Source organism: Cyprinus carpio, chromosome B12 (genome assembly GCF_018340385.1).
Source record: "Cyprinus carpio isolate SPL01 chromosome B12, ASM1834038v1, whole genome shotgun sequence".
NCBI lineage: Eukaryota > Metazoa > Chordata > Actinopteri > Cypriniformes > Cyprinidae > Cyprinus > Cyprinus carpio.
This window is the reverse complement of record NC_056608.1, coordinates 7,858,006-7,870,987: the sequence shown is the minus strand read 5'-3', so window position 1 is coordinate 7,870,987 and position 12,982 is coordinate 7,858,006. Positions and strand designations below refer to the sequence as shown.

General features: G+C 36.7%; 1 protein-coding gene across 1 annotated transcript in view; it reads left to right on the top strand.

Moving 5' to 3' along the window:
- Positions 1-5,217, top strand: part of LOC109082621 (serine protease HTRA1B-like) — a 30,684-nt gene extending 25,467 nt beyond the window's left edge. Inside the window, exons 5-9 of the mRNA XM_042735179.1 lie at positions 1,602-1,634; positions 1,965-2,079; positions 2,195-2,252; positions 2,448-2,543; positions 3,817-5,217. Of these exons, the coding sequence (XP_042591113.1) occupies positions 1,602-1,634; positions 1,965-2,079; positions 2,195-2,252; positions 2,448-2,543; positions 3,817-3,985 (471 nt within the window). The 3' untranslated portion in view covers positions 3,986-5,217. The remainder of the gene's footprint in view (positions 1-1,601; positions 1,635-1,964; positions 2,080-2,194; positions 2,253-2,447; positions 2,544-3,816) is intronic.
- The last annotated feature ends 7,765 nt before the right edge of the window (positions 5,218-12,982 follow it).

Below are 12,982 nucleotides of genomic sequence, written 5' to 3'. Positions count from 1 at the left end.
GGGTTGGTCCACGCCCCTAACCTTTGTCAGATTCTATGGCTTAGATATGCAAGCAACTCCAGGCTCTTCTGTTCTCTCGCCCTAGCTGTGCAGGCTTCCACACTAGGCAGAGATTTGAAAGTCTGGCGGCGTGTGCATTCTCATTCCCAAAGCGTTCTCCGATGCAGCTTGAGTTCCTGAAGAGGAACGTCTCAGGTTATGCATGTAAACTTGGTTCCTCGAAGCATCGAGATGCTGCATCGCAGTCCCACACTTCCGGCATCTCTGCCGGCACTTGCTTCATTCCTAGAGGCTGATGCTGGTTTCACCGCACGTTCTTTTAAGCTTCCTGTTCGCTTATGTTACCTGTCTATGACGTCTCGCCCATCCATTGGACTGATTACGTGATTCAGAGCCAGTCATGCTGGAGGCATTCTCCGACACAGCGTCTCGTTCCTTCAAGGAACCATGGTTACATGCGCAACCTGAGACATTTTCACGAGACTCACCAGTGCATGTGCAACGCTGACCTCATACGTCATCTGCCCGGAGCTGCTTCCGTGTACAACTGTAGGCGCAAGCTACATTAAAGTGATTATCACATTTTAAATATGGATATTTTTCGTACAAAAACACATCGATTCGCTACAGGAGGCCTTTGTTTACTCCTGGGAGCCGTCTGAGACTTTTTTTTTTTTTATGGATGGGTGCTTTTTATTTCACTTCTTTTGGACTAATGCACTGCAACACCCACTGAGTGCCATTAAACAGCTTGAAAGATCGAAGACAATTTTTAATATAACTGACTGGATTCGTCAGAATTAAGTCATATACACCTAGGATGACTTGAGGGTGAGTAATTTATGGGCTAATTTTCATTTTTGGGTGAACTAACCCTTTAAATACACAGCTTCTGTGATGTATAGCATAGTGAAAACAAAATATGAAAAGACTGAATTAAAATTTTATGATGTAGTTTAGAATAATCTTATTGTTTCCTCTATTCCTGATATTTCCATTCTTATGTTAAATTGATTTATACTTTAAAAATGAGTTTTTAAATATAAAAATTGATTTATTTCTACCTTGATTTAGGTGTACTATAAAATAATGTTTTTTTTTTTTTTTATTTTGTTTTTGTGTGTGTGTGTGGTGTTTGTGTATATATATATATATATATATATATATATATATATATATATATATATGCACACTCTTTATGTAAATATCTTGCTAAAAAAATTAAACCATGATAGAAACAAATATAAAAAAATTAAACCATGATAGAAACAGCTCTTTTACAGTGCACAAATACAATGTAGTGATATTTAGCAAGATATTTACATTTTAAGTTTGGAATAATTAAGTTTTATTATTATTATTATTATTATTATTTAAAAGTATTAAAAAATACTAACTAAAAAAACAATCATTCAAAAAAAAATACAGTAAAAACAGTTAATAATGTAAAATCTAATTACTTGTAAAATACGTTTTCTATTCTATTCTATTCTATTCTATTCTATTCTATTCTATTCTATTCTATATAACAGTTCCTTACTATCAAGAAAAAAAAAATTAATCACACATTTTCATAAACCCAAACTCTTTCTGTGTTTCAGTACGGTAATTCAGGAGGGCCCTTGGTGAACCTGGTAAGAGTTTTGCTTTTTGTTATTATGTTCTTCGCATATGTACATAATGAAACAGCTTGAGTCTTATGTTTTAGTGAATTATCAGGAGTAACAGAATGCAGCCAGGGATGCTAATATTTATAGCATGTTTTTATGAGCCTAGAAACATATGTTGGCAGAAGAGCTCTGTGTTGAGTCAGCCGTGACCATAAACACATGTGTGCATGCATAATGATCAATGGTGGAAACATCCCATTGTGACAGGAAGACATCTGTGCATGCAGATGTGCGGTGTGTTTGTGTGAGTTCACATTTACATCTGTGTCTTGATTCTTGTGTCTTTTGCTGTAGGATGGTGAAGTGATAGGAATCAACACGCTAAAGGTGACAGCAGGAATATCCTTCGCAATTCCTTCTGACAAGATCCGACAGTTCCTGGCCGAGTCTCATGACAGACAGGCTAAAGGTAAGGAGAAAAATGATGGATTAAATGTGCTAAATCTGAAAAACTTGTTAGAACAACATTTCCAATCAAAGGTTCAGAAAAGTGTCAATCAATAATATCTCATATTTGTTTTCAGGAAAAACAGCTACAAAAAAGAAGTATATTGGTGTAAGAATGATGACATTAACCCCAATGTAAGTCACAAATGCAGTGCATGTGCTTTCTGAATACTAATGTGCATTTGTGATTATGGAAAGACATTTAAATCGGTTAAATCAGCCATCTAAACAAATCTTTTCAAATTGTATTTTCCATTATACATATACATAGCAGAAGCTGGTTACCAGAAAACATGATATTTATGTCTGTACTGTATCTGTCACTCACAGACTTGCTAAAGAGCTAAAGGACAAACAGAGTGATTTCCCAGATGTCACCTCTGGAGCGTACGTGATTGAAGTTATCCCCAAAACACCGGCTGAAGTGTAAGTACCCCATTGCATGTAGCCTCTAGTTTTCTACAATACACCAAGCATATTCAACAAGGAAAAGTAGAGGTACATGCAAGAATGAAGTCAGGTGGTTGGAGGGATTGAAAAATTAATGGGATTTGTATTTTATTTTATTTTTTCATGAATTTTGTGCACTCAAACCAGATAACAATAAGAAGTGTGCTGATTTTTTGCCATTTTATGCTGTCCAACAGTTTCATATGTGATGCTGTATTTACCATATAGATGCTTTATTTGAATCCATAATTGTTTAAATGAACAGTTTCCAAAATGGTCATCTTCCTGCTGAGGCAGCAGTGTTTTCTCTCTTTTTTTTCACTTAGAAGTTAAAAGTTTTTGTAACTAAAATTAAATTTTGGGATTTCATTGTGTGTGGGTGAACTTTGAATCAGAAGTAGTCCAGACAATTTTAGCTTATATGAGATGATGTGAACAGTACATACAGTAAGTGGCCACTTCCTCTCATTGTGGGTAGCCAATTTAGTATATGAGTACAATAGACAGGAACAGTTTGTGGCTAGAATCTACAGAAAATTACCATGAATTACAGCATAATCGGTTACATGTAACTATTTCAAATTCAACTAGAGCTGACTCTTAAGAGAAATAAAGTTTACAAATATATGAACATTTCTTAAAATAAATAAAAAAATAAATAAATAAATAAACAAAAAAATAAAGTTAAAAAAAAAGGTTCCAAAAAGTGACTTTCCCATTAAAAAAAAAAATTAAAAAAAAAAAAAAAATCAGTAAAGAAACTGATGTCAGAAATATCAAACCATTTTTAAATAAGAAAAAATGAAATCACAGGTTTGAACAGAAAGTAGAACAGAAATATTTTACAGTTTAATGTTACATGAATATAAATGTGAACATGTTCGCATAATGAATTACTGATAAAGACTGAAAGAGAAGAGTTTAAAATATATATTTTATAAAATGCTATGTCAGAAAAATCAAACCATTTTTAAATGAGAAATGTCAAAACATAAACTGAAACTTACAAGATGTTTTTATAGTACAATGACCTATTATATGTCAAAAGATCAAGAGAATTTTGATTTCTCAGTTCATGACCCCTTTAAAGTTAGCTTAGATATAATGACATCACCTCCTAATAAAACCTAATACTGTTTTGTAATAAGAATCCAATAATGTGAAGCCAATAATAGCACAGTTAGAACAATAAGGGCAGTTCTGACTTAAAATTAGGTCAGTTTTAACTGCTTCCTGTTTTGTTTGCCAGTGGTGGTCTGATGGAGAGTGACGTCATAATCAGCATTAACGGTCAGAGGATCACGTCAGCCAGTGATGTCAGCACAGCTATCAAGAAAGACGACAGTCTGAGAACAGTGGTACGACGCGGCAACGAAGACGTCATCCTTACAATCATTCCTGAGGAGATTGACCCTTGACCTCCTTCATGCTCACCCATGAGCTGGTTCTCAGACTTTTACTGAGTGTGTGTCCGGAGCCACACTCCTTCATAGTGAACACTTTCCAGTCCAACCATCATCCAGCCTGAATATTGTTTTTCAGCTTAGAACAGGGAATGTCCTGTCTCACTTTTTTTCCCCAATATCTTCCCAGTCATTTTCTGTTTATTCATTAGTATACCATATTAGAATGAGCCCTTTTATAAATAGATATGTGAATTTAGTGCTGGCTAGTTCACTAACACTCCGAAACATGTATAATTATGCTGTTCCAAAACCTAGTAAGCTGCCTAAGCTTTTGATGAGCAGAATGATTCCATTCATGGTGGTGAATGACGCAGGTAAATGTTGATTATAATCTTATATTTTATTCATTACTGAAAAGTATCTACTAAAATAATTCAATGTAATTAAAATAATTGCTTTACCCATATTTATGTGTGCAATTAATTTTTATGCCTCCCTTATGAAAATTAACCATTGTTTTATTATATTAAAAATGTAGTAACCAAGTTTTTTGGCAGACTGATTAGCATTTGTATAACCACAGTTTTACTACAAATACCATGGTTAAATTATGGTTAGTGTAGCAAAATCATGGTTAATTTATGGTTACCATGGTTTAACTACAATAACCATGGTTCATTTTCGTAATAATTAATCTTATACCGTGTAGATGTTTTTTTGATGTGTACTTTTCATCTGGTTTCATCTGAAATATGTCTGTCTCTAAAATTGTTCCTGTCAGATGTTAAAAATAACATGTAGAAAATGTTTACGATTTGAAATGTATGAAAACAGGTGTGTATTGTCTGGGGAAAAGTATTATGCTAATGCTAATATTATGCTAAAATGCTAACGGCTAATTAAAGTCTCAGTGAGGGAAACTGCATGCAGAATGGCTGCCTATGTGTTTTCAAAATTGTTCATGTATGGCAGGTAGTTCACTAGGTTTTGGAACAGACCTTATATTTTGTCCTTATGTAGCCTATACATCAGCAAATCATCATGAAATGTTGTTGTCTGTATTCAGCTTTCTACATATTTTTATATTTACACTCAGATCTCAAACTTGACATTATTTGAAACAGAATTGTGGGCCATTAGAGGATGACTATTATCTTGGAATACCATCTCTTCCTTAAATGTGTGTCTGTGTTTGTCAGACGGCAATTTCTGAAATGAAATTAAAGAAGGTTAAATTTTTTAAACCATGTCAGTGTCATACTGTTTGATCAATCATCAAGAACTAATGGCATTTTTAAGGTCGATTAAAGTTATTTAATACTAGACTGAACCATCAAGAAACAATCTAGCAGGGAATATTGAGGAAGTGAGTGAGCAGAATTGCTCTATTAAAGGGTTACTCCATCCCAAAATGAAAATTTTGCCATTAATCACTTACCTCCATGTCATTCCAAATCCGTAAAAGCTCCGTTTGTCCTCGGAACACAATTTAAGAGATTTTGGATGAAAACCTGGAGGCCTGAGACTGTCCTATAGACTGCCAAATAAATAACACTGTCAAGGTCCATAAAAGGTATGAAACTCATCATCAGAATACTCCGTCTGCCATCAGACGTGCAATCTGGGTTATATGAAGCGACGGGAACACTTTTTATAAGTGAAGAAAACAAAAATAACTTTATTCAATAATTCCTTTTTCAACGGTGTATGCTCTTCTGTGTCATCCGCACCACAAGGATGCACTGTTTTATTTCAAATCAAAGCTAAATACACATAGAAACAGCGCATCTTTGTGGCACAGATGACACAGAGGAGCATACACAGCATATGGTTATATGGAGAGACACAGAAGAGACCGTTGACAAAGGAATTATTGAATAAAGTTATTTTTGTTTTCTTCGCTTACAAAAAGTGTTCCCGTCGCTTCATATAACCCAGATTGCACGTCTGATGGCAGACGGATTATTCTGATGACGACTTTCATACCTTTTATAGACCTTGACACTATTTTTTATTTGGCAGTCTATGGGACAGTCTCAAGCCTCCAGGTTTTCATCCAAAATATCTTAAATTGTGTTCCGAGAACAAATAGAGCTTTTACTGGTTTTGGAACGACATGGGGGAAAGTGATTAATGACAAATTTCCATTTTGGGATGGAGTATCTTTTTAACAATTCCAGAGGTTTTATTAGAGGTCCTGCTGTGTAGATCTGGTCTCTTGAGGTCTGGTCCATTCTTTAGCAATTTGTAATGCCTGTACTGAAATTAATTTCAGTATTCTGCCTTGATTTCTGCTTGATTTCATATTAAGATAACATTTTCTTCATAGCATTAATGATTCATAGTGTTTCATCAGTTACGTATCAGACCCATTCTTCTTCAACTTCTGCTTCACCTCACAAGCCTGAAGCAGTTTGGACAGCGAGGGGCACATAAAACTCTGACTGAATATTATTGCTCTTGTAGAGTTATTCTCCAAAATCACACCAAATTGCTGAGCTCACAGGTGGAGTTCTTCTAGTACATATTGGTCCCATCTATCACAAATGACCTCGGAACTCACTTAACAAGGTTTTCACAGAAATATCTGTTCCTGGATCAATTAACAATTCAGAATTTGCAGTTAGGGTTACACTCTCGGGAAAAAAAAAAAAAAAAGGTAGAAAAGCTGTCACTGGGGTGGTACCTACTAATATTTACCATTACTCAAATGCATACTTTAGTGGTAAATAATTAGGTACAAAGATAAATGTTTTGAAAGTGTACCATCCCAGTGACAACTTTTGTATCTTTTTTTTTTTCTGAGAGTGTATAGGGTTAATACTAGAAATAGGTTGAATGATATATTAATTTTAATTTGATTTTATTGGTGGGTTATGTTTAGGCTAAGACTATAGAATACCCAAGATGTGTCACTCGTATAGTTTTGAATGGGGAAAAGTGCAACGCTCAATATGGCCGCTCAATCACATTAAGCCCCACATTCTGAATGAAAGAGCCAATCGCTAATCGGTAAAGTCATCGTCACTGCAGCTGCTGTTAGAAGTCCCGGTTGCTATAGAAACAGTCAGCGTTCTGAGACGTGTGGTTAGGACTGCGCATGCGCACTGGCTGAACTAGCCTGAAAAATAAGCATTTTATATAACGCTTTTTGAGTAAAAGTAACAACATTTATGACACAGTTGCTGTCAGATTTCTTTGGTGATTTACGGCCTATGCTCTCAATGTCAAATGCAGAAATGTTAATCCATGCGTTTATGACCTCAAGGTTAGACTATTGTAATGCTCTATTGGGTGGTTGTTCTGCACGCTTAGTAAACAAACTCCAGTTAGTCCAAAATGCAGCAGGTAGAGTTCTTACTAGAACCAGGAAGTATGATCATATTAGCCCGGTCCTGTCAACACTGCACTGGCTCCCTATCAAACATCGTATAGATTTTAAAATCTTGCTTATTACTTATAAAGCCCTGAATGGTTTAGCACCTCAGTATTTGAATGAGCTCTTGTTACATTATAGTCCTCCACGTCCGCTGTGTTCTCAAAACTCTGGCAATTTGATGATACCTAGAATATCAAAGTCAACTGCGGGCGACAGATCCTTCTCCTATTTAGCGGCCAAACTCTGGAATAACCTACCTAACATTGTTTGGGAGGCAGACACACTCTTGCAGTTTAAATCTAGATTAAAGACCCATCTCTTTTACCTGGCTTACACATAACATACTAATACACTTCTAATATCCAAATCCGTTAAAGGATTTTAGGCTGCATTAATTAGGTAAACCGGAACCGGGAACACTTCCCATAACACCCGATATACTTGCTACATCGTTAGAAGAATGGCATTTGTTTCTTTCTTATTCCGAGGTCACCGTAGCCACCAGATCCAGTCTGTATCCAAGGCAGAGGGTCACTGCAGTCACCCGGATCCAGTATGTATCCAGCCCAGATGGTGGATCAGCACCTAGAAAGGACCTCCACAGCCCTGAAAGACAGCGGAGACCAGGACAACTAGAGCCCCAGAGACAGATCCCCTGTAAAGACCTTGTCTCAGAAGACCACCGGGACAAGACCACAGAAAACAGATGATTCTTCTGCACAATCTGACTTTGCTGCAGCCTGGAATTGAACTGCTGGTTTCGTCTGGTCAGAGGAGAACTGGCGCCCTGACTGAGCCTGGTTTCTCCCAAGGTTTTTTTCTCCATTCTGTCACCGATGGAGTTTTGGTTCCTTGCTGCTGTCGCCTCTGGCTTGCTTAGTTGGGGACACTTCATTTACAGCAATATCGTTGACTTGATTGCAAATTAAAGCACAGATACTATTTAAACTGAACTGAGCTGCATGATGACATCACTGAATTCAGTGATGAACTGCTTTTAACTGTCATTTTGCATTATTGACACACTGTTTTCCTAATTAATGTTGTTAAGTTGCTTTGACACAATCTTTTTTGTTTAAAGCGCTATATAAATAAAGGTGACTTGACTTGACTTGATTTCAAATATTAAATTTAATTGTAAGCTTAATGAACAGTTTTGGAGAATTTGATGTTTCCTTATTCAAAGAGATAGTAGTTGCACTTGCATGCCAGAGAGGCATTTCAAAGATGGCCGCAGAGTGACATAACTTCATAAAAGGGCTTGGGTTTAGGATTTGGATAAAATATGGGGTTTGATGGTTACAGGATTATTCGGGTTATATCTACATATTTAATGGAATATTTCTGGTCATGTTTTCATAAATAGCAATAAAATCCAATAGAGCTTGTATTACACAATTCCAAAAAAGTTGGGACATTGTACAAATTGTGAGTAAAAAAGGAATGGAATAATTTACAAATCTCATAAACTTATATTTTATTCACTGTAGAATATAGATAACATATCAAATGTTGAAAGTGAGACATTTTGAAATGTCATGCCAAATATTGGCTCATTTTGGATTTCATGAGAGCTACACATTCCAAAAAAGTTGGGACAGGTAGCAAAAAGAGGATGGAAAAGTTAAATGTACATATAAAGAACAGCTGGAGGACCAATTTGCAACTTATTAGGTCAATTGGCAACATGACTGGGTATAAAAAGAGCCTCTCAGAGTGGCAGTGTATATCAGAAGTCAAGATGGGCAGAGGATCACCAATTTCCCCAATGCTGCGGCAAAAAATAGTGGAGCAATATCAGAAAGGAGTTTCTCAGAGAAAAACTGCAAAGAGTTTGAAGTTATCATCATGCATAATGTCATCCAAAGATTCAGAGAATCTGGAACAATCTCTGTGCGTAAGGGTCAAGGCCGTAAAACCATACTGGATGCCCGTGATCTTCGGGCCCTTAGACGGCACTGCATCACATACAGGGATGCTACTTTAATGGAAATCACAACATGGGCTCAGGAATACTTCCAGAAAAAATTGTCTGTGAACACGCCATATCTAAACATGATCCAGAAGCGCAGGCGTTTTTTTCTGGGCCAAGGCTCATTTAAAATGGACTGTGGCAAAGTGGAAAACTGTTCTGTGGTCAGACAAATCAAAATTTGAAGTACTTTTTGGAAAACTGGGATGCCATGTCATCCAGACTAAAGAGGACAAGGACAATCCAAGTTGTTATCAGTGCTCAGTTCAGAAGTCTGCATCTCTGATGGTATGGGGTTGCATGAGTGTGTGTGGCATGGGCAGCTTACACATCTGGAAAGGCACCATCAATGCTGAAAGGTATATCCAATTCTAGAACAACATATGCTCCCATCCAGACGTCGTCTCTTTCAGGGAAGACGATGCATTTTCCAACATGACAATGCCAGACCACATACTGCATCAATTACAACATCATGGCTGCTTAGAAGAAGGATCCGGGTACTGAAACGGCCAGCCTGCAGTCCAGATCTTTCACCCAGAGAAAACATTTGGCGCATCATAAAGAGGAAGATGTGACAAAAGAAGACCTAAGACAGTTGAACAACTAGAATCCTGTATTAGACAAGAATGGGACAACATTCCTATTCCTAAACTTGAGCAACTTGTCTCCTCAGTCCCCAGACGTTTGCAGACTATTATAAAAAGAAGAGAGGATGCCACACAGTGGTAAAAATGGCATTGTCCCAACTTTTTTGAGATGTGTTGATGCCATGAAATTTAAAATCAACTTATTTTTCCCTTAAAATGATAAATTTTCTCAGTTTAAACATTTGATATGTCATCTATGTTGTATTCTGAATAAAATATTGAAATTTGAAACTTCCACGTCATTGCATTCTGTTTTTATTCACAATTTGTACAGTGTCCCAACTTTTTTGGAATCGGGTTTGTACTTGTACCCTACTTATATTTAAGAAAAAGAAGTGATTTTATATATGAGCCTTCAAAATGGTCTCTCAGTTTGGTTCACTAGGCTACACAATCATGGGGTAGACTGCTGATCTGACAGTTGTCCAGAAGACAATCATTGACACCCTTCACAAGGAGGGTAAGCCACAAACATTCATTGCCAAAGAAGCTGGCTGTTCACAGAGTGCTGTATCCAAGCATGTTAACAGAAAGTTGAGTGGAAGGAAAAAGTGTGGAAGAAAAAGTTGCACAACCAACCGAGAGAACCGCAGCCTTATGAGGATTGTCAAGCAAAATTGATTCAACAATTTGAGTGAACTTCACAAGGAATGGACTGAGGCTGGGGGCAAGGCATCAAGAGCCACCACACACAGACGTGTCAAGGAATTTGGCTACAGTTGTCGTATTCCTCTTGTTAAGCCACTCCAGAAGCACAGAAAACATCAGAGGCGTCTTACCTGGGCTAAGGAGAAGAAGAACTGGACTGTTGCCCATTGGTCCGAAGTCCTCTTTTCAGATGAGAGCAAGTTTTGTATTTCATTTGGAAACCAAGGTCCTAGAGTCTGGAGGAAGGGTGGAGAAGCTCATAGACCAAGTTGCTTGAAGTCCAGTTTTAAGTTTCCACAGTCTGTGATGATTTGGGGTGTAATGTCATCTGCTGGTGTTGGTCCATTTTTTTTTTTTTTTTTTTTAAAAGAAAACCAAAGTCACTGCACCCGTTTACCAAGAAATTTTGGAGCACTTCATGCTTCCTTCTGCTGACCAACTTTTTGAAGATGCTGATTTCATTTTCCTACAGGATTTGGCACCTGCCCACACTGCCAAAAGCACCAGAATTTGGTTAAATGACCATGGTGTTGGTCTGCTTGACTGGCCAGCAAACTCACCAGACCTGAGAGAATCTATGGGGTATTGTCAAGAGGAAAATGAGAAACAAGAGAGAAAAATGCAGATGAGCTGAAGGCCACTGTCAAAGAAACCTGGGCTTCCATACCACCTCAGCAGTGCCACAAACTGATCACCACCATGCCACGCCGAATTGAGGCAGTAATTAAAACAAAAGGAGCCCCTACCAAGTAATTAGTACACATACAGTAAATGAACATACTTTCCAGATGGCCAACAATTCACTAATTTGTTTTATTTTTTATTGGTCTTATGAAGTATTCTAATTTGTTGAGATAGTGAATTGGTGTGCATTGAATTTATTTAATACAACAATTTGAGTTGAATTACTGAAATGAACTTTTCCACGACATCCTAATTCAACACTCACCACATACAAAAAAAAATATATACACACATATATATATATATATATATATACACACACACACACACACACACACACACACTGCTTGCAACAATTAAACAGAGGGAAATTGTTGACCAATTAAAGATGTAGATCCAGAAATGTCCCACTTAGCCACGCTATGCCTCAAACCCATTACATTACATTCTGTACATTCAAGATGGTAAATTTGTATCATATATCTGTAAAGCATCAAGCCTGGACTAAAAGTTCTTCCATTATGACATACACAAAACTGTATAACATTTGCAGGATCTATTGTGATGTGCTGCCCTCATTTGTTGGTTTATTGGAGGCACAATGTGATGTATCTATAAGCAGGAATATTATACACTCCAGGCATTATGTAAAAAGGTACAAAAGTCTTACTCAATACATCTCTAAAACAAACTGTACTCAGTATGTCTTTTGGCACACAATTTGCACAAGCAGAGTCTAATCCACTGCATTGAGTTCTTTAGGTAAAATAGGGGATGTTTTTCTTTTTGACTTTGCAGGATGACTTCAGACTGTGGACTTGAGAAACAGGGCGGGTTTGCATTAATTTCCTCTTTAACATATTAGCTTTGGTTGATCTTGGAGGACACTGACTGAATCTTGGGTTGATCTCAGGTCAGAGATGAAATACTGTAAAACCTCAAATATGAGATGGAGACAGAATTAGGTCATTTTAAACTCCAACTTCATCTTTTACTGGCACTCTGAAATATAATTATTGTTAAGTGCATTTGTCCATGGGGACTAATGCTGTCCAATTTTTGACTGTTAAATAATTCTCAGAATTATTACGTCAAACATCTCCAAAACTTCCATTTGAAGCATTACAGCCTCTCTATTAAAGAAATGAAGACATGTCTGATTCACATATTTTTGGATCGTAATTATTTGTCTTTTTTATCATAGTCTTTTTACTGAATGAAAGACAAATTCCACCCAAATACTGTGTGATTCATCAGATATCAGGTTATGAGAAGCTTTTGGTTAAATGCCTAAAATAATGTCTGTGGTAAACACAAGAAAAATATATTTTTATGTTTTATTGTACCACATAAAATACATTAGTCATACCCCCTTGTGATTTATAAAAAAATTCAAAAATCTTGTCTTTAAAAAGGAAGTTACTAACAAGTGGCTAAATGGGACTAGAGGCAGTCAGGGACAAAAAAACTTCACACCAAACAGGAAAAATCATCTCCTCACTATTCCACTTTCACAGTCTCATGGATAAATCGTTTACAGTAAATTCCATGATGGGTTTAGGAAATTAATAGGGTCAAGTTTCATTTCAAGCTGACTTTAAGGCTGTTTACTTGTGCTCAGTCCATGAGTGCGTGCATGAAGTGTGGCAGCAACACGACTTTGTTGATTCAGTTGG